At 37.2% G+C, this 26022-nt stretch overlaps 1 protein-coding gene across 2 annotated transcripts in view; it reads right to left on the minus strand.

Moving 5' to 3' along the window:
• Window positions 1-26022, minus strand: part of LOC149820206 (uncharacterized) — a 172139-nt gene that overhangs the window by 19879 nt on the left and 126238 nt on the right. For both annotated transcript variants that reach the window (XM_089982397.1, XM_089982398.1), the window contains 7 exons: window positions 19806-19902; window positions 19661-19720; window positions 7750-7804; window positions 7227-7648; window positions 4995-7145; window positions 4315-4887; window positions 4160-4218 (listed from right to left, as the gene is read on the minus strand). In XM_089982397.1, the coding sequence (XP_089838523.1) occupies window positions 4160-4218; window positions 4315-4887; window positions 4995-7145; window positions 7227-7648; window positions 7750-7804; window positions 19661-19720; window positions 19806-19902 (3417 nt within the window). The remainder of the gene's footprint in view (window positions 1-4159; window positions 4219-4314; window positions 4888-4994; window positions 7146-7226; window positions 7649-7749; window positions 7805-19660; window positions 19721-19805; window positions 19903-26022) is intronic.

The following is a 26022-nucleotide window of genomic DNA, read 5'->3' on the forward strand; positions in this document are numbered from 1 at the left end:
CTCAGGTTTTCCCTCATTGCATACGCGTTTGAGGCATCCTCGTGGAGGAAGCAAGAGACATCTACCACTCTCCCCCTTGTGACAAGAGTTCAGTCGGGAGCTGGCGATACACCTTCGTCTAAGGAGAGGGATACCTCGCAAGGATCCTGGCTCTTCGTGTACACAGTCCTGCAGAGTCGACTTGAGATTCTAGGGAGCTGCGCAAAAGCATCAAAGACTGCCCAAATCAAAGCATATGGAAGGATGTGATTGGCTGGTTCTGTTGAGAAACCAGTATCTCGTCTATCGAGAACAATATCGAGTCATGCAAGACATGTAGATACCCCGATAACGGATGAGATTCGAGATAATCACATGCCAAATGTTGGCACAAGCTGCTGGCTGTTTCAAAAGATAAAGAATGTCAAAGTATAGTTTGAGAAGCATGACATCTTTGTGAAACACTTCTGAGGAGGCTCTTATTGAGAAGCTATACCCCTTTCATCCTAGAGTAATTGTAGTCGTGCACTACACATTAGTACTGCGATAATCGGATGAGACGGTCGTGCGACTTCGAACAATGCTAAATGCACAATGCTGTAATCACATAAATGGCCTCACATTCGCCTTCGTAGGCAAGATGCTCGAGTGGTTTAAAGACCACAACATAGAATGGGTCGTTAGTTAAACAACCCCTAACGCACTCATTCGCTTCTTGTTGTCTTTCAAGGGAGAGGACAGAGCGGTACAAAACTCCAATGGACAGGTTGTTAACAACCACGGGTAGATGATCCGGCTTCCCCAGTCATTGGAGTTGGGGGAAAGGGGCTACAATAGTTAACTCAACACTTCTGCAGAAGTTGGATGTATCCGTGGCACTGCTTATCAACCTCTGGGGAATCCTCTCTCGGCTAAAGCCAACCCCTTTGGAGCGGACTCAACTAGCTATTCGGGTTATTGAAAATACATAGAATAACAGACACCCGAACTAGTCTCAGTTGTTTCTACGTTTTGCCTGGACGTACTCGCAGGCCAGTAATATCAAAACATAAAGTTTGTTCACACTGGTCGATTGCTTGCTTGCTCGGTAGTTCAGTATGCTACTCGTTGAGCTGTATCCGCCTGTCGAGGCATTACTCTAGTTTGTTAAACTGTTTACGCAGTTTTTTGCTAAGTAACATCTAGCTTCTCATACTAGTTAAATGCTTATAATAATAGCATTATGCGAGTTGCTACATATTAGCATGTGACTTGCTTTACCCCTTGGTCGAACTATTTGGTGCGTATTGTAATGTAGCATGTTGGCTTGCATCTCTTATGATTGATGTGATTGCATACAACTCGTAATTTACGAACTGGTGGCAACTAGAATTGATGTGACCGCTTGTCTTATAAGCTGCTTACATATTATGATATAACTGTTGCCGTATGATTGCTTATCATGTATAGCTTATGAATGACTTACGATGTAATGGTTTATGCCTTACGATTAATTTAATTACTTGTTGATAGACTGAGCCATTTGATGGTAATTGTATGTATCACGAGCATTGTTATGAGTGCTTGTCTTATTCAGTTGTTTTGTTTGGCTGCCAGATAGAGTTAGTTACTCTTCGCCTATAAAATCAGCTGGATTGCCATATCTGCGTGTTCTCATGTGTCATTTACGCATTCTTTGAAGTCCTATTTGAGGATTGTAATGTTCCTTGTGACAATAATACAATGCGTAGTATTATATGCTTCTGTGTGATATGATCGATATGCCACGTGATAAGAAATGTTGGAAGTATGCGATAATATGTTCATGGTTCATGGAACCTTATTGGAGGAATGGGTGATCTTGTGTTTTGTTTTACCATGTGGAGTGATACGATGCACATTGCTAATATACGTGCTTGTGCCCATATTGGTGGCTACTGACCCCAAGAGCGGTCAATTGTTCGGAGCAGTCGATTGTATTGATGCATGTATCACTGAGTAGGGTGTCTGTTGAGGACCTGATCTCCAAAGGATTATCTGCGAGGGCGTATATTGAAGTAATTTTGCTTGCAAGTCTTCAAATGATGGTAGATCAGGTAGGCATAGCAGTGAAGTCGAGAGAACATGAAATTTCGGTCCCAATCTATTCAAGGTTTGCCTGACCTTGTCTTTATCTGTTACTTCATACCCTACAACGACAAGCTGGTCACTGATAGTCTTAACCTTGTTCAAGTACTCCATGACAGACATGGAGCCCTTAGTCAGAAGTTGAAATTCACGCTGAAGAAAGGAAATTCTAGCCTCTGATATTTAAGAGTACGTCTTCACTAGTCTGTCCCACAATTCTTTTGTTGAGCATTCGTCTGGAATCCCCACCAATACTTCTTGAGAGATAGTAGAGATAATAAAAGCAACTGCAGCCTGATCACGCTTCATCCAAATCTCGTATTGGGGATTTGGAATTTGTTGTATAGAATCAGCCTCATTTCCATCCGTAGTTCCTTGTTTAATAAATTCTGGAGGGGCTGGGATTGATCCAGTGAGATGTCCAGAGAGACCTTGACTTTTAATAAAAGGAAGAATTTGACTTTTCCAGATCAAGAAATTCGAATTGGTAAGTTTTTCAGAAATAAGTTGACCAAGAAAATTAGATGAGAGAAATAACTGAGAAGGAAAATCCATGAATAAAATTTTTGGCGTGTGCAATCACGATGCAATAGAAGAAGACTAGCCTCCTTTTTTTTTTTTTTACAGGAGAAAGCTCGAGTACTTAACATGAATGAGAAATCACAGGCCTGGTGTACAGATGTAATCTGATTTCAATTTTTTTTTTTATGATTGCACACAACAGTAACAAATGCAAGTAAGCAACAACATAAATCGAGGATTAGGGAAGAAAAGCAAATCTAAACTCGATATGGAATCGTGAAACTGATTTGACGTAAACCCAAACCAGTTTCAGGAAACAAAGAAATCGTGGATCGTGAAACAAGTTTGTCTAGGGAAGAAAAGCAAATCTAAACTCGATATGGAATCGTGAAACTGAAAGGAAAGGAAAGGTTTTCGTGAAACTGATTTGACGTAAACCCAAATCAGTTTCAAGAAACAAAGAAATCGTGGATCGTGAAACAGGTTTGTCCCAGACCCAACTGGTTTAAGGGAGATAATGGTTACCGTGAAACTGGTTTGAAAAACAGACCCAATCCAGTTTCAGAGAAATGAAGATTAGGGAATAAATTTAACGCAAATCAGAAGGGAGTATTCTGGAGAAAGAAATAAATTTAACGCAATTCAGTTTCAGAGAAAGAAATAGTAGATGGGGGAATAAAAGAGGATATTTAGAAAGGGGAAGGCGCAAAACAGTGAACAGGTAGAAAAGAAATAAGGAGGGGAATAAGATCTCTTAGAGACGTACCTGTTGGAAAAACCTTCAGCCCTCGGATCAGAGCTGCTCTGATACCATGTCAGAATTCTCCAGAACGATGAACAAGAAACTGCAGAGAAGAAAGATAATGGGGCTGCAACTGCTCACGTTTTTCCTAATTGGAAAAATCGTGATCTGTTCCTTTAGTTTATAAAACAAAACCTAATACATGGTACTTTACATGTAACTCTAATAAGTTACAAGTATTTACAAGTATGCCCCAATATTGGCTGGATATGTTACAAGTAGTTTGGATCCAGATCCGGATCCGGATCCAAACTTAAATACAAATACAAATGCACGATATCTGCCCTGTCTAACACTTTTCGTATCATTGCACATTGGGAGTTGGGACTAGGGGAACAATCTCCTGATACTATCAAGATGTCATTGTGGACTCGAATCCCCCAAAATGTGGAAAAACAGAGGCTTATCTGCTTTACAATTCTGAACTAACATAGCAATATATTTTCAGCTAAGAGAACAAACAAATTCATATCATATAATCAAACAAATTCCACATCCATACAAATATATGCTTCCCGAAAATTGTCTGCACCCTAAGGGAAAGGGAGCATATACACACCACAGCAATATTAACAAAAGAAGCTAACTGTATTTGTACATTAAAAGTCGCACTCTTTTTGAACAAATAACTGTTATAGTATATAAATCAAATGACAAAGCATTCTGGTCTATAAACCCAATTAACAAAGAATTTTATGCATCTAAAAGCAAGGAGTTTCATGCAACATGTCTTGAATAAATGGGGAGTACCTGTTTAGGAAATCAGACTTCATTGCAACTTGTTGCAATTTCTGAAGTCCATAATGGTCCTGCAATTTAAGAAATTTGGAGGGTTTAGTAATGGATGACCATTGAAAATTATTTCAAAATCGAATTTCATGTATGCAGCATCTAGCAAATCAAACCTGGTTTTTACTTGACATATGTTCAATTTCATGAAAAGAAGAAAGCAGCTTTCTTCTGGTTCTGCCATCAATCTGTGGATGTTCCCATTGAGGGCCATTGGGATCATGTAGTTCCCAAGGGCTATGAAGGTGTTGGCCTGATGAATCACTCTTGTACTGAATAATACATCTTTCCCATGGACTGTCAGGAAACTCAGTTGATTTTGGTTTTACAGCCAAAATCCTCCCTTCCCACCAACTGCCACCTTCACCCCTTTCGCTTCTCCACCAGACCTGACATTTATCCCTGTGTGTCCAGTTTCTAGACATAGCAGCATCAAAACGTGATCTTTCAACAAGAAAATCAGGGAAATCGGTCAGCTCTGGCAAAGTCAACCTAAAGGTTTTCCCAAAGAGGTTGGATGAAGGGTCATTGAACTCGAGACAAAGTTTGCAACAACTTTCGCCTGACCCTGGAAGAGAAGAATATTCCAGCTCTCCAACTCTGCAAAATTCAACGGGTCTTAAATTTTTGTAAAACCTCCATGGTGCAGCGTCTTGCAAACAGCTCAATTCCAAGAACTCTTGATGGCCCTGAACAAAGTTCATCCCGAATTTAAATACTCAAAAAATACAAAAAGTATAGAAACAAAAAGAACAAGTTACATAAAGAGCAAAATCATCCATTACTAATACGGTACCTGCTGTAAGTATGCAACTTCATCACCTTTCTGGGGAATATAACGATAACCACCCTCATATGCTGACAGTGTTAACCATGATTGCTTCCTAGCTGGCTGATATGCCCTTCTCCTATCAGATAAACTCTGCTCACCACCATAGAAGGTTCCCCTCCTGCTTCTAGTGGATCTTAAGCCAACATTTGTCCGTGAAGTTGGTTTGTGTTCATCATGCAAAAATTGCTCATGAGTCTCAAAGCCTGAACTCTCCTTTTCTGAAAAGCCATGCCCTTCCCTGGCCTTCACATCACTGACCACAGGGCCCTTAGAAAACCTGACAGATGCTTTCCCCATGGACCGTGTCTTGAAATAATCAGCAGTTGCTGCTGAAGATCCCCTTATGACTTGATTATGATTTTTGGCATTTGAAGTAATTTCTTCCATACATGAAACAATTTCCAATGCTGGATCTGTTTTAATCCGTGAAGACTTCAACCTTTTATAAACAGAAGCATACATCTTTTTATGGCCGTCTGGACTTGAACTCCTAGAATCATGTGAAACAGATGTCCCAGGGTGTTCATCAATTTTACACCGAATCCCAGCAATATTATCCCATTCTTCATGGGATACGCTAGGTTCACTAGCACTATCACCTTCTCCTCTAACAGCAAATATTTCATCCTCATTCCTCTTGATGGGACTTTCAGGTGGAATCATATTATCAGGATCTTTCCAATCCCCACTTACAGACCTCAACTTTGAAGACGAGTCACAGGATTCCCTTGTTCTTTGTCTTGTTTTTATCTTTAACTTGCAACTAATAGTACGCTTGCTTCCATTAAGTTCAAAATGATGATTATTATTGTTTTTGTACTTACTTTCAGCATATTTGTCACTACATTCTATAAGCTTGCCAGACATTTCAAATGGCTGAGGGGCATCCCCAGAACTCAACTCATTGTCTTTGATAGATGTGGTTTGGTCCAGGAAATTCTCATCAGTATGCAATTTTGTCTCAGTTCCTGCCCCACAAGCAACATCAGCTGTGCGATAATCATCTTCACAGTTCTGTGTCAAGAACCTATTCTCCATCATGGAGTGCCAAGAATGTCCTGGAGTCTGCATTTTATGCTTTTCATGAGGCCTCCCAAAAGTAGAAAACTCAAACTGTTCCTTCCAATGCAACTTGGTACCTTGCATGACCATACCAGTTTCTTTCTCTACATGTGGAGATGTGCTTCCACATTCATCTGAAATCAAGCGATCAACATGAACTGATTTTGGTTGAAAACTGGAATTATTTTCAGGTTTGTTAGTAATGTCAGCCCCCCCACTTGATGATGGCCATGGATCTATTGCTAAAGCATCCCCCAGACGCATACGCTTCGATGTTCGTGCCTTCACTTCTCCCCATCTGATTTTGCTGTCCTTGTGCCCGGTAAAAGCATGATGATCTTCTATCATTTTAAAAACCTCATCATCTTGAGGTGCACTACCACTACTATTTTCAGAAAAGACAGTATCAACCATATTATCAACTGGGAGTTTTGAATCAAATATCCTTCTGCTTGAGGATCCAACCTGTGGATCCTGACCTTGAGAATTTGGTTCAGCTTCTTGCAGATCTCTTATTTCAGGAGCTCCAGAAAGTGAAGATATTCTGTTACCATGACCATCAGAGACAGTGTTTGTGCCTTCTGAAGCAATGAGCTTCTTTGAATCGCGAAGAGGAAACTTGACAACCAATCTCTTCCTGTTTCCAGCTTTCATTTGAGATTCATGTTCATGAGGTTTAATATCTGTAGACTCCGACAGCGAAACACCATTTTCACGTATAGGTCTCTGACTGGAATGATGCATCAATTTACCTGATTCATTGCTTAAAATAATTGAATCAGCCTTTACTGTTTCATCATCCATTGACTCACTCTCTGCATCATCATCATCTGCACCATCAGAAGATACTCCACCAATTCGAGAGAAAAGATTAAGAGCATTACGCGCAGCAACTCTCTGTGGTCTTGATGACTTTACAGTGTGATGTTTCCTCCTAGAGGTTGATTGGCCGTTTCTTCGCTTCTTAGATTTGCTACTCTGGGCAATAGTGCCATCATTTTCATCCAAGTTTCGCCTCTTAACTCGCCTACCAAAAGATGTAATGAACTCCACCTGCAGATTTAGGAGGCACAAAAAACAAATTCAGCAGTACAGAGAAAAAGATACACATATAATGATCAAACAGACACCAACCTCCTTTCTGTGTTTTTTCCGCTTGGATCTCCGAAGATGTTCACCATTAGGAGCCTCTTCTTCACTGTCCTCTGCACTACAAAGTGAATTTTCAGAACAGGCACTTATACTACAGTGTTCCCTTTCACTCGAATATTCATCTGTCACATTATACTCTGAGTCAGTATCATCACTCTGGATATCATTGTCCAGTTCCCAGTCTACAACATCTGCAAATTCTGTTGGTTGTTCAAGCCATCTGTCCAAATCCCCATCCAAATGTACTTGGGGGAAGTGCATACGGTAATCTTGGATACCGAGGCTGCTAAAATCTACAGGACCAACTGCTAGGTTTACAGAAGGAGGGCGCCATTCAATCCCTAGAGCACCCAAACGCCGCTGCTGATACATAATTTGATAAGGATCAGGGTAAGGAATCAAACCTGCCATTGCCAATTGCACGTCACTATAAAGCCACTGAAGAACACAACCATTTTTCAAAAGAAAAATAAAGGGTACAGCATATAACACCAACAAAACATACTGTAATCACAGAGGAGATCTTGCATGTTTCTTCGGTATGGTTGTAGCTGGGTCTCCTACATAAAAAGCAGAAGCAAATAATTTATCTGTAATATCTGGTGATTCATGATAACTGAAACATGTTTGCTTGCCTCCTACAGGCAGGCAGTACTGGATATCAGTGCCAGCAACAAGATCAAAACTAAGCTCATAAACATGTAATTAGTTTAGGAACTTAGGCACTTTAATTTGCTGAACATAACACCAATTTAATCAACCAGAAAAACTTTTGTTCTTTACAAACTTTAGAGAAAAGGCTTCTAAAGATGCATTATTCAGTTGTCAAGAATATGTAAACGGGAAGTATACACGTTACATATTGTTAATTAGGTGAATTAGAATTAGTGAACACTTGGAGTTACATTGGACATGATGGAATCAAATTGCTCCTCTGAAGGAAATGGGTGAATTGGGTGTGAGGAAATTGGACTTGTCTTTTCTTATAAGGATTGAGTGTAGGTGCTAACAAAAGTTAGGTGCATACGGCGAGTGAATGGGGGTTTCTGGGGCGTTTTTCACAATTCTGACCCTGCAGATGTTCTCGGCATGATTGATTTACTAGGGAAAGACACTTGGATTGTGCTGTTTTGATTAAAAAACATGATTTTAAAGCCTTGAGTATTTATGAAAATTTTAGAGTGTTGATTTACAAACCTTATGAAAACCTGCTCACATGTCGGAAACAGATGATCCAAGAGTCAATTCGTATAAAATCAAGCATGTAGAACACACAAGGTCAGAACTGAGAAAAAGCATTAAAAACACCCCCAAAAAGCCCTGGACGGTCCGGTAGGCAGAGATCAGTTTAGGCAGCTAAACCCAACTCTTCTTATAAAATGGTGGTGTTTATCATCTAAAGGAGATATATGGAGACCATGGCTGTTTAAAACCAAATACCAATGGCTAGTTGGCCTATAAGGTGGGACACAACCCAAGATGGAATTCAGTGTGTCATATTTGGAAAGGATAGGTAGAGGTATTAGAGTAACTTAAAGATAGAATCAAGATTAAGTTGGGGAGTGTTGTGTATGCATCGTTTGGTTTGACCCTTGCCATAGCAGTTTACTTGAACATAAAACATTCACTCTGATTAGGTTCCGAAGAGTTACGGATGGATCAAGATCTGAAATATCTTGGGTCTACTAGAAATCATTCTTTGGAGGCTTTACACTTCTCTACGCAATTGGGACACAGATTCATCTCATTATGTTCTTTCTTGTGATATGTTTTATATTCCTAATTCTGTTATTTTTGTTGCCTCCTGAGTTTTATTTTCAAAGAAATATTCAGTTAAAAAAATCTACAGAGATTATACAGATTGCCAGGAAGAAAAAGAAAGCAATAAGCATGTTGTACTCCTCGAGCGACCTCCATCATGAAAACCCTGCTATAACATGCAAGAAAGTTACCACAACAACCAAAATGCAAACAGAAACCCACCTACATGTTAGAAAATGAGTTGGAATACATTGGGTTCAATAATGAACCCATACTTATGCACGTGAAGTGCAAATATACCCATTAAAGGGAAACAACACAAGCACATAATGTGCTAACCCATAAAACCCATAAAAAGGGAAAAATATGACATAAAGTCATAAGTTGCATATCATTGAAGAAATAATGGACAAGGGGTAAAAACCCCATTACAATGGAGCATAAGCTCCCTCAAGGATGAGAAAATACAAAGGGGGAGACCCCTATTTATAACACAAGAAAGAAACCACTTAGGGGGCTCCCAAAGGAGTCGTTGGGAGCCCCCAACGGTCACATTTGTGACCGTTGGGGGCTCCCCAACGACTCTTTGGGGAGCCACCCTAGGTTGCGCAAACCACGAAAAAATAAAAAATAAAATAAAAGATAAAATTACAAACATATTCCAAATGGAATATGCGTAAAACTGGAAATGTCTAAACTACCCCTATGCCTATAAATAGAGAAATATATATTTTATATATATAATTAGGATAATACATATGCATATATACCATATATGAATATGTATTATACTTTATATATATAAAATATATATAATATTACAAATGTTGAATGATACATTTTAACACCCCCCCTCAAGCTTTGCGTGGGGGAACGAAAAGGTTGAAGACGGCAAGAAGAAGAATCTCAAAGCTTCAAGAGCCTTCAGAACGAATGCCATTGTAAATATCTTCCTCCAATGTCTTTATCGATGAGCACCTTCTATCCAAGGGACTTCCTTTTCTCTTATCTTCAAGATCCTGAGAAAAGAAACCAACAAAGAACAAGTAAAAAATACCTTTGCACTTTACTTAAAAAGGAACATTCCTAACAAGGTGCAAAATTTATGTATAATATGATAATTACTTTAGCATGAAACGAAAAATTTAGAAAACCAAAGTTTCTAAATCATACATTATGTTAAAACAAAAAAAATGAGCGGAAGCACATTATGCAAAAATAAATTGCAAGAATGCATAATGCATTCATAAGGTCCAACATTGGACAAATATAACCCCATAATGAGGAATAACAAAAAGATCCACGAAGGGATACCACAAGAAGCCTACGAAGAGGCATAAAATACATATGCTTTATTGAATGAGGGCCCAAAAAGGCCATAAAGAGCATATACTTATCATGAAATGAATTAATACTCAAAGAACTCATTAATGAATATGTTTCAAATATGTAATGAAGTAACAAGCAAGAGAAACAAAGTCTCCAAGCATACTTTAGGCAAAATAAACCCAAGAGTTCACAAGGTTTTAAAATCATTTATGAAAGACATACTTAATACACATTTTGCATATAAGGGTGGAAAAAACCATAAGCACTTAATATATAGATTAATGCTAAGAAACCAACATGACATGCATATCAAAAATATGATTTGCTTGAAAAACACAAGTCATGAATGAAATTTTGCAAATTTCAACAATAGTTTATCCATTACAAACATCTTCCTCATTAGTCCTCCAAAACCCATAAATCAAGTGTATAAGCTACTAGATCAAGAATATAAAGCCATTAAAGGCCAAAGACACACACAAAGGTGTGTAAAAAAACCTCTTGTCTACATATAATAATACTTGAAATAAGTGCATCTACGACAAGAACAAGAGAATACATGCCAACATGGACTAAAAAGTATCTCTTGTCTACGTAAAAAATACACTTAAAACCAAGTATGTTCAGCTACTAGAACAAGAGTAATAAGCCAACCATGGGCTTAACACATAATACATCTCTTGTCTACATATGATAGCACTTGAAATGAGTGAAATAAGCCAACCATGGGCATACATCTTAAGCGACTAGAACAAGGACACAAACGCCAACATAGGCTAAAAATCACACACCATGGTGTGAATCAACGTGCCTTGTCTACATATAAAAACACTCAAGACAAGTGTGTTCAGCTACTAGACCAAGAGAGCAAAAGCCAACAAAGGGCTAAAAACACACGAAGGTGTAATAAAATTCTTGTCTACATATGATGACACTTAGATAATGGGCATACAAGGAAAAGACTTTTGAGGCAATAGACTTGTAATGAAAATAATACCTCGAATAAAACAATACTCCTTTTAAAATGAATTCTCATAACAATAACATGCATGTAAAAAATATCTTCAACAAGATACTATAATCGATAAAATAAAATTCTTGAGAACAAATGTGTGAACATACACACACCAAGAACACTTAGAATACTTGTGCAAAATCACAAGAACACATGTGCACAACGAGCACCACATACGGAATCACAAATGTGCAAATGCACTCATAAGATTCATAAACAAATAAAAGGTTGGGCTATAATCCCAAAACATCTTGATTTTAAAAGTACCTTAAAACATTTAAGGTTTCAAATACCATATGTCCATCACATTTACTTAGAAGCATCCATAATATCAATGGCACAAGAACAAACTAGTGACACACTCATATATCAAATCATTCTAGAGTCCTAAGGTGCCCATAACTCACCTCAACCACCATCTATAATATGGTAAGTGGACAATCTAAAAAGACATAACAACGAGTGTCACACTCATAATTAGAGATCATATACCAAATCATTCTAGAGTCCCAAGGTGCCCATAACTCACCTCAACCACCATCTATAATATGGCAATTTGGACAATCTAAAATGATATAACACGAGGTGCCCATAACTCACCTCAACAAACATCTCTAATAAAACAATAATAAGGCCAAAACAATGATGCATTAAATAACATGTGATGGACAAACATAAATGCCACAAGAAGGGCAATAAACACATAAGGAATCATTTTCCAAATAAAAATTTTTTTACAAAGAGGACCGATTAACAAATTGAATCAAAGGTCCAATATAATCCATCAAAACAATTTTGCATAACCACAAATTATGCTTAATCTTCAAAAGAAGTCTTGTACACCAAAAAGGCTTATTATGCAACAAACATAACATGAAATATTAAGCAACATCATGTGTACGAACCGATTTGGAACAAACAAGCCTTAACTATGAAAGATATAAGGTGCAATTAAGCGATGAAGTTGGTGAAGTTCAAAAAACTTATGAAATCTACTATTGCAACTTAAAAATGATACTCATAAACAATCATGAGATCTACATAAAAGAGTATATACTCACAAGAAGATTATAAGGACTGAAAGGCTCCTTAAGGAGAGCTTAAACACAAATAAAACTCCCAACGAAGGGGAAAACTCCATTAAAGTGGAAGAAATCCCAACAAAATAGATTCATTAACAAAACCTTATGATAAAATAAGATTGTATTATGGCATAAATAAAAATTAAACATTTATTGAGGGAAAAATTAAAAAACTCTTAGTTTTATCAAAAAACATGACTTAATAGATTCTTACCTACTCCTAATGAAATAAGTACGCAATAAACATTAGGGAAGACCATAACTTTTATAATGAAAATATGCCGAAAAGCAAGGAGTGCATTAAGCACTTACAACATTCACTAATGAACAAACAAAAGGGCAAACACCCAAACCCACAAGAGACAATACAACATAAAAATATAAATATCTCTTATTGAAAAGAGAGAGAGCTCTCTAAATGTTGAAAACATCCTTAAGAGTGTAAAGATGAAAAGAAAATCACCATATTCCATAAGACCATTTTAAAACTTAATTCAACCGGTATTATATATAAAAAAAACTTTCTTAATTAAATGTTGCTCATATAAAACGGACACATTGGGTAAGAGAACATAATATGGATTTTTTCATATATGACAAACAATTTTCAAAAAAGCTACATTTAACAAACATTTTAATCTTAACATACCTTTCTTTAAAGACTAAACATTCATATAAAGGTATTCTCATAAACAAGGTTAGGTTTAAAAAGTAGATTCAAAGTTCCAAAGGGCATAATTTTTTACCGACCGATTAAATCAAGTTTTGAGCAATCATATATCTAATTTTTCGCAAAACAAGTTATCATTTAAAAATTTTCAAAGAAAAACATACGAAAAAGATTCAATGGAGTAGTAAGTAACTCAAATTTTTATAAAAGGACTTAATGACAAAGAGCACACATAAAAAACAAAGAACATATTAAATTCTTCATACAATACATCAAAGAAATAGAATGCATACCGAATAACTATAAGAAAAACAATAGAGAGAAATGAATACTTCACCATTTTTCTTTAAAATTCTTGAACACCATGCTTCCCGATGCACCAAAGAGCAACTCGATCTCAACCGGGCTCTGATACCATGTTAGAAAATGAGTTGGAATACATTGGGTTCAATAATGAACCCATACTTATGCACGTGAAGTGCAAATATACCCATTAAAGGAAAACAACACAAGCACATAATGTGCTAACCCATAAAACCCATAAAAAGGGAAAAATATGACATAAAGTCATAAGTTGCATATCATTGAAGAAATAATGGACAAGGGGTAAAAACCCCATTACAATGGAGCATAAGCTCCCTCAAGGATGAGAAAATACAAAGGGGGAGACCCCTATTTATAACACAAGAAAGAAGCCACTTAGGGGGCTCCCAAAGGAGTCGTTGGGAGCCCCCAACGGTCACATTTGTGACCGTTGGGGGCTCCCCAACGACTCTTTGGGGAGCCACCCTAGGTTGCGCAAACCACGAAAAAAGAAAAAATAAAAAATAAAAAATAAAATAAAAGATAAAATTACAAACATATTCCAAATGGAATATGCGTAAAACTGGAAATGTCTAAACTACCCCTATGCCTATAAATATAGAAATATATATTTTATATATATAATTAGGATAATACATATGCATATATACCATATATGAATATGTATTATACTTTATATATATAAAATATATATAATATTACAAATGTTGAATGATACATTTTAACACTACAACCCCCCACCACCAACATAATTCTGCTATTGAAATGTATTGAAAACAAAACTCAAACTGTAAAGAAGCATAAGAGGAGAAAAGGATAAGAAAAGGGAAAAATTAGGAAGACCTGACCAATACCACTACAAGTCAGTCTGAACCCCACAGACAAGCTATTGGAAGCCTGCCTGCTGACAAATCAACCATGCTAGCATATTCATGTGACTTCAGAGATGCAAGATTATAAGGCATTGTCCACCCTTGGAGTTGGTGAATATTATTTAATTTCCCTTTTGAGAGATCATTTTTTCCTTTTCCATTATCTCTTGATTTAACCGGACAACTTTCATCCAAAATTGAAATCAACCGATAGAAACCAGCAACCAAAAGTGCATTTGTTAAAAGAAGCTCTCACCACAGATACTTTTGTTAAAATATGTTGATCCTTAAATGTACATATATATATTTATATATATATATAAAGATACGTATACATATATATATGTATACATATCTCTATTTATATATATAAATATATATTTTTTATCTTCCTAAAATACCCTCAAGGGTATTCTTGTAAATTAGCATTTTACACATATTCCAATTGGAATATGCATTGTAATTTTTGTTTTATTTTTATGTTTTGTTTTTTATATTTTTTGGTTTCGTACCACATTGGGGGCCTCCCAAAAGTGACGTTGGGAGCCCCCAACGGTCACAAATGTGACCGTTGGGGGCTCTCCAACGTCCCCTTTGGGAGCCCCCAAGGTGGTCCCTTTTCATGCTTATAAATAGGGGATTTCCCCTTTGTATTTTGTATTCTTGAGGGAGCTTATGCTCCATTGTAATGGGGTTTTCACCCCTTCTCCATTATTCTTCAATGATATGTAACTTATGACTTTAAGTCATATTTTTCCCTTTTTATGGGTTTTATGTATTGGCACATTATGTGCGTGTGTTGTTTCCCTTTAATGGGTATATTTGCACTTTACGTGCATAAGTATGGGTTCATTATTGAACCCAAGGTATTTCAAGTCACTTTCTAACATGGTATCAAAGCAAGGTTACGATGGGGTTGTCTCTTGGTGCAACGGAAAGCGTGTCGCTCAAGAAATGGTGAAGTATTCATTGCTCTTCCTAAAGTATTATGCTTTTGAAGTTATTCGGTATGTATCCCTTTTCTCAAAAAGTATTATGCATTTGAAAGTATGTTTCTTGCATATAGTTTGTTCGTTTGATGGTCATGATAGTTGAATTATTTCTTTTCACATTTCGTGTGCTCATATATTTTGAAAATATCTCCTTCTAAATTTGGTGAAATCGTTTGTTGTCCAAATATAAAATTCGTGTCTATTTATCGAACTACTCATAGCATATAATAGTAATTTATGTTTTTAAAAATTACCTTCAATTATGTGAGATTTATAGTTCTTAAATAAGTATTTCATGATTGACATATAAGTTAACTTTTAAAATTATATATGATCTCTTGCCAAAAAAAAAAATGATCTTTGCTTAAAATTTCTTAACTCTCATATGAACCCTAATTTGATTTGAGTTCCTCTCTTGATTATGGATTTTAGTGCATTTTTGAAAAATTTGATATAATCATTATATGAGAATCTCTCACATCTAAAATCTTTGTTGAATCCTAAAGTAGTTCTTGTTAATGATAACTTATAAGAACTCCTAAAAAGTTTTTCAATGTTTCTTTTTTGAAAAATTATTTATGATAAACCATTAGGAAAGATTGTTTTTAAAAGGGAATTTCCCACATAGAATGCATAGTTCATCTATTGCATCCTTTTTTGGTATAAATGATTTCATTTTTCATCCTTATAAACTTGTTGGTTTGTATTTTTCATAAGGTTTCGAAATCTCTTAATAATATCTTTAAAAATGCCTACATTGGCCATAATATAGTTTTAGTTGTCCTCAATTGCACTTGTCAAGCATGTAATTACATAATTAAAACTTGAGAATTTCAAGCATTGCTCTTTTTATAAAGTGCATACTTGCTCACTTTTGTGTATTTTTGTATTTTGTGCACATTTGCTTCTCAAAATATTTGCGCTTGTATGCATTCCCTCTTTTTTATGATATACATGCCTTAGTGCATGTTTGTTGACACCTTGGTGTGTATTTGTTCAAGTATTGTATGAGTGCTTTCGTGCACATCTTTTATAAAGCCTTGTGTGCTTACATGTGTATTGTCTCTTCGTAGACATTTTTGCATTATGGAGCCTTTATGCACATTTCTTATTGTGAAAAACATAATGAATTTAGATATTGAGTCCTTTTTAAATCATTGTAAGTGCTTATAGCACTTTGTACGTTTCCGCATATCTCATCTCAATCAAAGAATATTTAAAACTTGTTGTATGGGATTTAATCCCAAATCTATAAATTTTCAAGTACTTTTTCCTTGAGTATTGTGTTAAAGCCTTCTTTGTGAACCATTACGGTTCTTATGATTTCTTTGATTAAAAGCTTGATTGTCTTGATGAATTCTTTATGTTGTGGTCTTTTTGATACAAGACTTCTTTTAAAGATTAGGCATAATTCGTGTTTATGCAAAATTGTTTTTGATGGATTATATTGGACCTTTGATTCAATTTGTTAATCGGTCCTCTTTGTAAAAACTTTTTGGAAAATGATTCCTTATGTGTTTATTGCCCCTTTGTGGCATTTATATTTGTCCATCACATGTTATTTAATGCATCGTTTATTTGGCCTTATTATTGTCATATTAGAGATGTTTGTCGAGGTGAGTTATGGGCACCTCGTGTTGTATCATTTTAGATTGTCCACCTTCCATATTATAGATGGTTGTTGAGGTGAGTTATGGGCACATTGGGACTCTAAAATGAGTTGTTATTTGATCTCTAATTATGAGTGGGTCACTCATTTTTTCTCTTGTGGCCATTGATATTATGGATGCTTCTATGTAAATGTGATGGACATATGGTGTTTGAAACCTTAAATGCTTTAAGGTATATTTAAAATCAAGGTGTTATGGGATTATAGCCCAACCTTTTATTTATGAATCTTATGAGTGCATTTGTACATTTGTGATTCTGAATGTTGTGCTTATTGTGCACATGTGTTCTTGTGTTTTTTCACAAGTGTTCTTGGTGTGTGTATGTTCACACATTTGTTCTAAAAGAATATTATTTTATCATCTTATTGAAGATACTTTTACATGCATTTATTCCAAAATGTTATTGTTATGAGTATTCATGTTTTAAAAGGAATATTGTTTCATTCGAGGTTTATTTTCATTACAAGTTTATTGCCTCAAAAGTCTTTTCCTTGTATGCCCATTATCTAAGTGTCATCATATGTAGACAAGAATTTTATTACACCTTCGTGTGTTTTTAGCCCTTTGTTGGTTTTTGCTCTCTTGGTCTAGTAGCTGAACACACTTGTCTTGAGTGTTTTTATATGTAGACAAGGCACGTTGATTCACACCATGGTGTGTGATTTTTAGCCTATGTTGGCGTTTGTGTCCTTGTTCTAGTCGCTTAGATGTATGCCCATGGTTGGCTTATTTCACTCATTTCAAGTGCTATCATATGTAGACAAGAGATGTATTATGTGTTAAGCCCATGGTTGGCTTATTACTCTTGTTCTAGTAGCTGAACATACTTGGTTTTAAGTGTATTTTTTACGTAGACAAGAGATACTTTTTAGTCCATGTTGGCATGTATTCTCTTGTTCTTGTCGTAGATGCACTTATTTCAAGTATTATTATATGTAGACAAGAGGTTCTTTTACACACCTTTGTGTGTGTCTTTGGCCTTTAATGGCTTTATATTCTTGATCTAGTAGCTTATACACTTGATTTATGGGTTTTGGAGGACTAATGAGGAAGATGTTTGTAATGGATAAACTATTGTTGAAATTTGCAAAATTTCATTCATGACTTGTGTTTTTCAAGCAAATCATATTTTTGATATGCATATCAAGTTGATTTCTTAGCATTTAATCTATATATTAAGTGCTTATGGTTTTTTCCACCCTTATATGCAAAATGTGTATTAAGTATGTCTTTCATAAATGATTTTAAAACCTTGTGAACTCTTGGGTTTATTTTGCCTAAAGTATGCGTGGAGACTTTGTTTCTCTTGTTTGGCACTTCATTACATGTTTGAAGCATGTTCATTAATGAGTTCGTTGAGTATTAATTCATTTCATGATAAGTATATGCATATGCTCTTTATGGCCTTTTTGGGCCCTCATTCAATAATGTTTATGTATATCATGCCTCTTCGTAGGCTTATTGTGGTGTCCCTTAGTGGACCATTTTGTTATTCCCCATTATGGGGTTATATTTGTCCAATGTTAGACCTTATGAATGCATTATGCATTCTTGCAATTTATTTCTGCATAATTTGCTTCCGCTCATTTTGTTTTAAACATGATATATGATTTTGAAACTTTGGTGTCATTTTTGCATAATTTGCATCTCTTCTAACCTGTGCTAGTTAGAAATGTTTCATTTGAATAAAAGTACAAAGATTTGTTTTACTTGTTTCTTTGTTGTTATTTCACAGGATCTTGGAGATAGGACAAAGAGAAGTACCCTGGATAGTTCGGGAAATTTGAAGACAATAGGAGGAAGGCCTTTTCAAGTTCCATTGCATCCTTGCCGGAGCCTCTTGGAGTCTTGCCCTTTGTTCAATCTTTTCGTTTCCCCGCAAAGATTGAGGGGGGGTGTTAAAATATGTTGATCCTTAAATGTACATATATATATTTATATATATATATAAAGATACGTATACATATATATATGTATACATATCTCTATTTATATATATAAATATATATTTTTTATCTTCCTAAAATACCCTCAAGGGTATTCTTGTAAATTAGCATTTTACACATATTCCAATTGGAATATGCATTGTAATTTTTGTTTTATTTTTATGTTTTGTTTTTTATATTTTTTGGTTTCGTACCACATTGGGGGCCTCCCAAAAGTGACGTTGGGAGCCCCCAACGGTCACAAATGTGACCGTTGGGGGCTCTCCAACGTCCCCTTTGGGAGCCCCCAAGGTGGTCCCTTTTCATGCTTATAAATAGGGGATTTCCCCTTTGTATTTTGTATTCTTGAGGGAGCTTATGCTCCATTGTAATGGGGTTTTCACCCCTTCTCCATTATTCTTCAATGATATGTAACTTATGACTTTAAGTCATATTTTTCCCTTTTTATGGGTTTTATGTATTGGCACATTATGTGCGTGTGTTGTTTCCCTTTAATGGGTATATTTGCACTTTACGTGCATAAGTATGGGTTCATTATTGAACCCAAGGTATTTCAAGTCACTTTCTAACAACTTTCACAGCAGTGCCTCCAATACTAAAGATTCAAATACAACTTATTTCTCATCACGTGAAAGCAATGCATGCTAGATGATATAACATTAGCAACAAAGCCTTTTTTTCTCTTTGTTTTCTCTTTCATCTGATTTAGACTGTCATCTAGAAAGTCAAACAAAGCATTAACCACAAAAGGATACCTGATCCAAAACATTTCCATTTGTGTCTTGGATAAGGGGTCGATAATCTCCAAGGAAAAACTGTGGAAAATTACAAACAGAAGGAAGTCAGAGCAGAATTTTATCTATTTTACTTTAAGCAAAGAATCTAGCAGTGACCAAATACCTGGTCATACTTGGCATCCTTCTGGGACTCCCCTTGTCCAGTTGCTAGTATATATATCTGTCCAACCTCATCTGAAAGCACTATCGATGTACCATCCCTACATTAAACAGTAAAGACATGCAAGTATACCAGATCATGCACCCTGAGAAGCATTGATTAAGACAGTAACAACTGATGGAAGGAATAATCTAATACAGTAATCAATGGCAAATGGGACCAGGGTTTAAGCATAACCATCGAATGCTGGGAAAAGACCATAATACCCTAAGATAAGGAACATTTGTAGAATACATTGAAAAAGGAAAAAAGGAAACCGAATGCCTAGAAAAGCAAGTAAACAGTATAGAGCATTGTTCTAGTACAACCCAGCACCACAACTAATCCAGGTTCATTAAGATCCAATAGAAATACACAACCAAATATTCCATATTCATAGTTCTTAATCAATTTATCCTTCATGCAGTGACATCATCCTGTGATGCATGTGATCCTTGGACAAATTCATAAAAATAGTTTCTATTAGGAGAGGGTGAAACTTCTGTTTCAAAAATAAATAAATAAATAACAAAAATGAAGGAGAGCTTCAGCATCATTCTGCCAGTACAACTTTGAGCCAAATAAGAGTAATTAAATCCTCAATATACAAGAGCTTGAAAATGACAAACTTAAAAACCACAATTTGAAGTCCCAGATGTTCAACAAATATTTGGCAGTTTCTAAAACTGCTTCCGAAATGACCAAGCAAAATTAGATCATTCCCAATTCACTTTAGTGATGGCAATCCAAGAAAAGAAAAGAAGAAAGGACGAACAGTGCAAAAAATCACAAAAATCCAAATGAAACACCAAGATGCCTAATGTCACATGGATACAGGTACGCACATGTAGCATGACACCAGTACTGCTGCTGCAACACGTGTTTTACAAAATAAGGGTATATATATCAACATATATAGCTATATATGAGAAAATATTTGGTACTAATGAAGGTAAGGAACTATTGAGCTAGAAATCATAGGTGCAAGTTGTATCAACTCAATCAAACCACATAGATGTGTCAAACATAGTTTGTTTGTGATGGATAAAGCCTCTGATCATGTCAAACACCAGATGCGTAATGACACATGGATACAGGTACACACATGTGGCATGACACCAGTACTGATGGTATAACACATGTTTTACAAAATAAGGGTATATATATCTATATATATAGAATTTTTGAATAAAAGCATGATTTCTACTCAACAGTTCCATACCTTCATTAGTACCACACATTTACTTTCTATATATATATATATATATATATATATATATATATATATATATATATATATATATATATATATATATATATATATATAAACAAGCCTCTACAGTCATGTTTTGTTTTGTAGTAAGGGGGCACAATGGGTTCAAGTCGGTTCAGGGGCATCTCGATTCCAGATGATTACACTCAATAGCTTGAGAATCTCGCAGGATACTCTTATTAAGGACCACAGATTAGGACACAAACAATTTGTTTTACATGTCGAGCATACCCCCTACACCTCATGCAATTAGGACTGATTGTGTTTACTCATGTCTCCCCTTGTTTTTCATCGTAGTAAGAAGGCAAGGTAGCCAACAACTAAGCCTATACATGTCCAGAGCATGCATCTGTGGGGGTTTTCCCCATCCCATCCCTTTTGCCTGCATGGACGTGTCTCTCTAGCAGTTGTCTTTGTTTTAAACAGAAGGAAGTCCTAATGGTGAAACCACCGAAGAACCATGGATTACATCTTTTCCATACCAAAGAGAAAGATCCCTATTGTAATTTTGTTAGGAAAAGCTTGATTGTGTAGTCCTCCTCCTTACTCCTCATCAAGTAACTATGTCGGGATGGCTTACGATCTCTGACCGGATAGTAGAGTTGTAATCTCTTATTCACAGGGTGAAACTGTTTATTACCAAAAAAAAAATCCTTGAATTAAAAAAGATCTCGTAGCTTAGTCACTAACTCCTTTTTATGTTGATCTCTTTCTCTGGCCGTACATTATGCCCCTAGATAGAGCATCTTTCTGAAAAGATACTGTCATTCAGTATAGGGTCTGGATCTCATGATCCAGACCCAATTCCTTTCATTTAAACACATGCTCATTAATGTTTCATTAATGGCATGTTGTAATTTTATCATATCATATAATGGGTATTTTTGTACCCTAGCTATTGTATCTGTGTGTAGTTAATCAGAGAAGAAAAACTGAATACCCAGATTAGGGATTTTTGCTGCAGCCACGTTCTCTCTCCCCTTGCTGTGTTGTTGCTTGTGGATGAAGAAAGGAACCCATGATTTCTATCATGGTATCAAAGCGACAGGTTCAATATTGAAGATCGGTTCCTCCTCTGACTGATTTGTCTCCTTCTAAGGTACCTGTTTCCTCCTTGCCCCTATCGATTTCTCTTTGCATTCAAATTTGCAGTCCATCTGAAATCTCTTCTTCGTACTGTCCCCTTTCTTTTTGTTCTTTTGAAATACCTCATTAATCTGCTTATTGTCTCCTTCAAGTACCTCTTTTTGATTTCCCCCTTTTTTATTTAAGCCAACGTGTTTCTCTTATTTCCAAAATCCAAAACTTAAATTTGGTCACGTCATATTTCCTCCTTTCATTGCCTGTTGTTCTTCTGTCATCTTTTGTCATACCTGCTACTTTTTTCACATTGTTGCACGTGATCTTACCCATCTATAACTAAAATAATCACGCAAGATCAATTTTTGATCTATGCGTGATTACAAGAGTTGAAAAGGATCACACCAAACTCATTCGCATATTGACGTCAGATCAAATTGTACTTAATTCAGTTTATATATTTATTTAATGGTCATTTTTAGTTTAATTGAACTTAATTCAATTATCCAAGTCCTCCGTGCAATCTTCCCCTACCTTGGAGAGTTGCAAGCTTGCTGGCGTTTACAGGTGTAAACAATTGACGGCTCGGGTCGTGGAGCGCGAGCGGGATCTGTCGTACGAACTGCAAAAGCAACAATCTTAGCACACTAACACCAAAAATAGAAGGTCAGGGACACTGCCGTCGTCCTGACGTGAAGGAAGCAGAGGCAGGGGCATTACTATCAGCGCAAGAAGCAGGGGCAGGGGCTGCGAGCCCCTGCTGTCAGCGAGAAACAGGGAGGCAACAAGGCAGTAGGATGCGGGCGACAAACGGTGGCATAGGCAGGGAGCCTTGCTTCCCTCATGCCGAACAATAAAGAGGGCTAGGGGGCTCAGTCCTCTGCCATCTCTACAAAAAGGCAGCGACGACGACTCTGTTCTGTCCTGCAAAAAGAAACAAAGACAGAGGACGAGCCCCTGTTTGCCAAGCAGAAACAGAACACAGGGAGGGCTCGGCCCTCCCCCACCCAGCAAGCATAGGGCGACGGGAAGGGACCCAGTTCTCCCACCGTGCCCACCAGTCGAAGAAAAAACACAAGCAGGGGGCTCTGCCCCGCCCTGCCTGACGTGAAAGAACAACGACAAGGGGCTCTGCTCCCCTGTCAATCAAACCAAAGAGGGAGACAGGGGGGAAGTCCCCCTGCCGACAAGAGGTGACGACAGGGGGCTCCACCCCCTTGTCGGTTGACCCAAAGAGAGAGGCAGGGGGGGAGTCCCCCTGCCGACAAGAGGCGACGACAGGGGGCTTCGCCCCTGTCGGTCGACTGAACATAGAGAAGAAGAAGACGAGTGTGCAGGGAGGGGCTCGACCCCCTCCCTTGCCGTAACTGTGAGCAGGGAGGGGCTCGACCCCCACCCTACCGACAAGAGAGCAAGGAGGGGCTCGGCCCCCTCCCCTGCCGATACAGGGAGCAGGGAGGGGCTTGGCCCCTCCCCTGCTAAAAGTGGGCACAGGAAGGGGGTTTGACCCCTCTCGTGACCACACGGGGAGCAAGGAGCAGGGAGGGGGGTTCGACCCCTCCCCTCCCAATAGTGGCACAGGGAGGGGGGGCTTGACCCCTCCCTTAGCCACTGGGAGTGCAGAGAAAGAGGGAGAGAGAGAGAGAGACGGACGAAGAAGGAGAAGAGGGACGAGGGGAGCATACCTGGAGGCCGCCGGAGCGAAAGGCGGTAGCAGTGGGTCATCGGTGCCTTCACAGCAGAGAGAAGGAAGAAGGTGGCCGACAGCTTCGATCGCCGATGACTGTGGTCAACGCGTGGGGAAAGAGGGTGAGTATCGGGGAGAGAGAACGAGAGAGGAAGAAGGGGGCGGGGGTTCTCTTTGAAACCCCTGCCTCGCTGTCTTCAAAAGACACGGGAGGCGGTGCGGCTGTGCCCGACCGCCTCTCCTTTTGAATCCGGGTCGGGTCCAAATCTGGATCCGACCCGGGTCCAACAACTTTTTTTTTTTTAGGTTTTACCGTATCAACTCAGTCTAACCACATAGATATGTTCAACATGGTTTGTATGCTAAGGATCAAGCCTTGGATCCTAATTTTCTGATGTAAAAATGTGATCTTTTGAGTTATGAAATTTTGGCACATTGTGGGCTATTGATTTTTAGACCCCTTTAAAAACCTAATTACTTGTCATAATCACATGATTCAAAACAAGTTTTTTTACTAAACAAACCATGTAGATCACACATCTGTAACATTTTATCTACAAAAAATTGGAAAATTTTGAAGAAAAAAGTGATTTCTATTCATTAGTTATGTACCCTCATTAGTATCTCTCTCTCTCTCTATATATGGACAAAAGCACACAAACAAATAAGAATATGCAATATGCCACATGTATATGTGGAAGCATTTGGTGCCAGCATTGACACAGGTAGGCTGGGCATTTTGAAGTACCCATGTTATATATATGCTAACCATCTGTATATGTTTACAAAAGAATAAATGAAAAGATTGCTGCCTAAATAAGAAGCACTACTACATCATATTGAGGGCACTGAGGCAACGCATACAGAAGACAGAAGGAGCAATTTTAGTGAAAGAATAAAATAGAAACATCTAGACATTTAATTACATAATATTCAGCAATTGTAATAATAATATAGTGTATACTGAGTATACAAGCATGTAAAACTTTAAATTCCTACCAAACAACTATAAGTAGCCAAGTCAAGACCTAAGATCATAAGAACTAAAACTAATGCAATTCATGTGAAAGCTACTATAAAGAGTAAAACCCAATGAACAACCGCATCAGGCCTCAACATCCTCAGAATTTGATGAAAACAAACATGTTTGGCAATCTTTGACCAAGCATATGAAGTGCCTGTCATATCTACATGCATGTGTCCAAGCCATATCATGCTAACATGGAAACAAAAGGCTAAGGAAGGTGACTGTGCAACAAACTCATTCCAACTGAACAGCTTTGAAGATGATAATGACAAGGTAAAAGACAAATTCTATGAGTTGTTCCAAGAATTGGTGGTTATCAAAAACAGAACTTTTAGTATCTAAAATGAAAGGTTGTGGGTGGCAGAACATTATTGAAATGTACCAATAAAGCCCATGAATACACACACAGCCAGCAATAACTAAAAGAAACAAGAGAAAAAATAGATCTGTTAATACAGCAAATGTGGAAGTTAAAAAACAAAGGATAAATTTGAAGATATGAAAATCTCAATACCACACATATTATGTGCCACAAAGAAAAACGAAAAAAAAAGAACTAAAAGTCCCTATAAGATTTAAGAAAGGATTAACGCCAGAGGGTCTATATGAAATTGACAAACAAATGCAGAGGATACACACTTCCCTGACATCTTAAGGGATGACCAAATCAAATGCTTTGAGGAGCTTAGCCTAATCAAAGAAAGATCACCAAAGTTTTGAGAAACTGTAAACAGCTTAAAACGTATGAATAAAACAAAAAAAAGTTGGTCCAAATGACACCCCATAGAAGTGCAGGTTTCACTATGTAAGATGAACATATGGTAGGATTGATTTTTCAAAAAATGTTTCCCTATAAAAACAAATAGTCAGTAGTTGAAGCAAGAACAATAGAGTGCCAGCTTACAACATCTATGACACTATAAAGAAACGGTGGCCAAAGAAGCAAACCTCCCATAACCACCAAAATATCAACAAGTCGTTTTATACTTTTCTTCTCTTTCGGTAGTCTAAAACATAGTTGGCAAACCCAGCGAGTCGACTCGGAATTGCTTGCGTCGACCCGGATCAAACCCCAACTTGGTCGCCGATTCAGGACCACCGATCCACATGTCTG

Source organism: Nuphar pumila, chromosome 12 (assembly GCF_984573655.1).
Source record: "Nuphar pumila chromosome 12, dmNupPumi1.hap1.1, whole genome shotgun sequence".
In the NCBI taxonomy this organism is placed as follows: domain Eukaryota; kingdom Viridiplantae; phylum Streptophyta; class Magnoliopsida; order Nymphaeales; family Nymphaeaceae; genus Nuphar; species Nuphar pumila.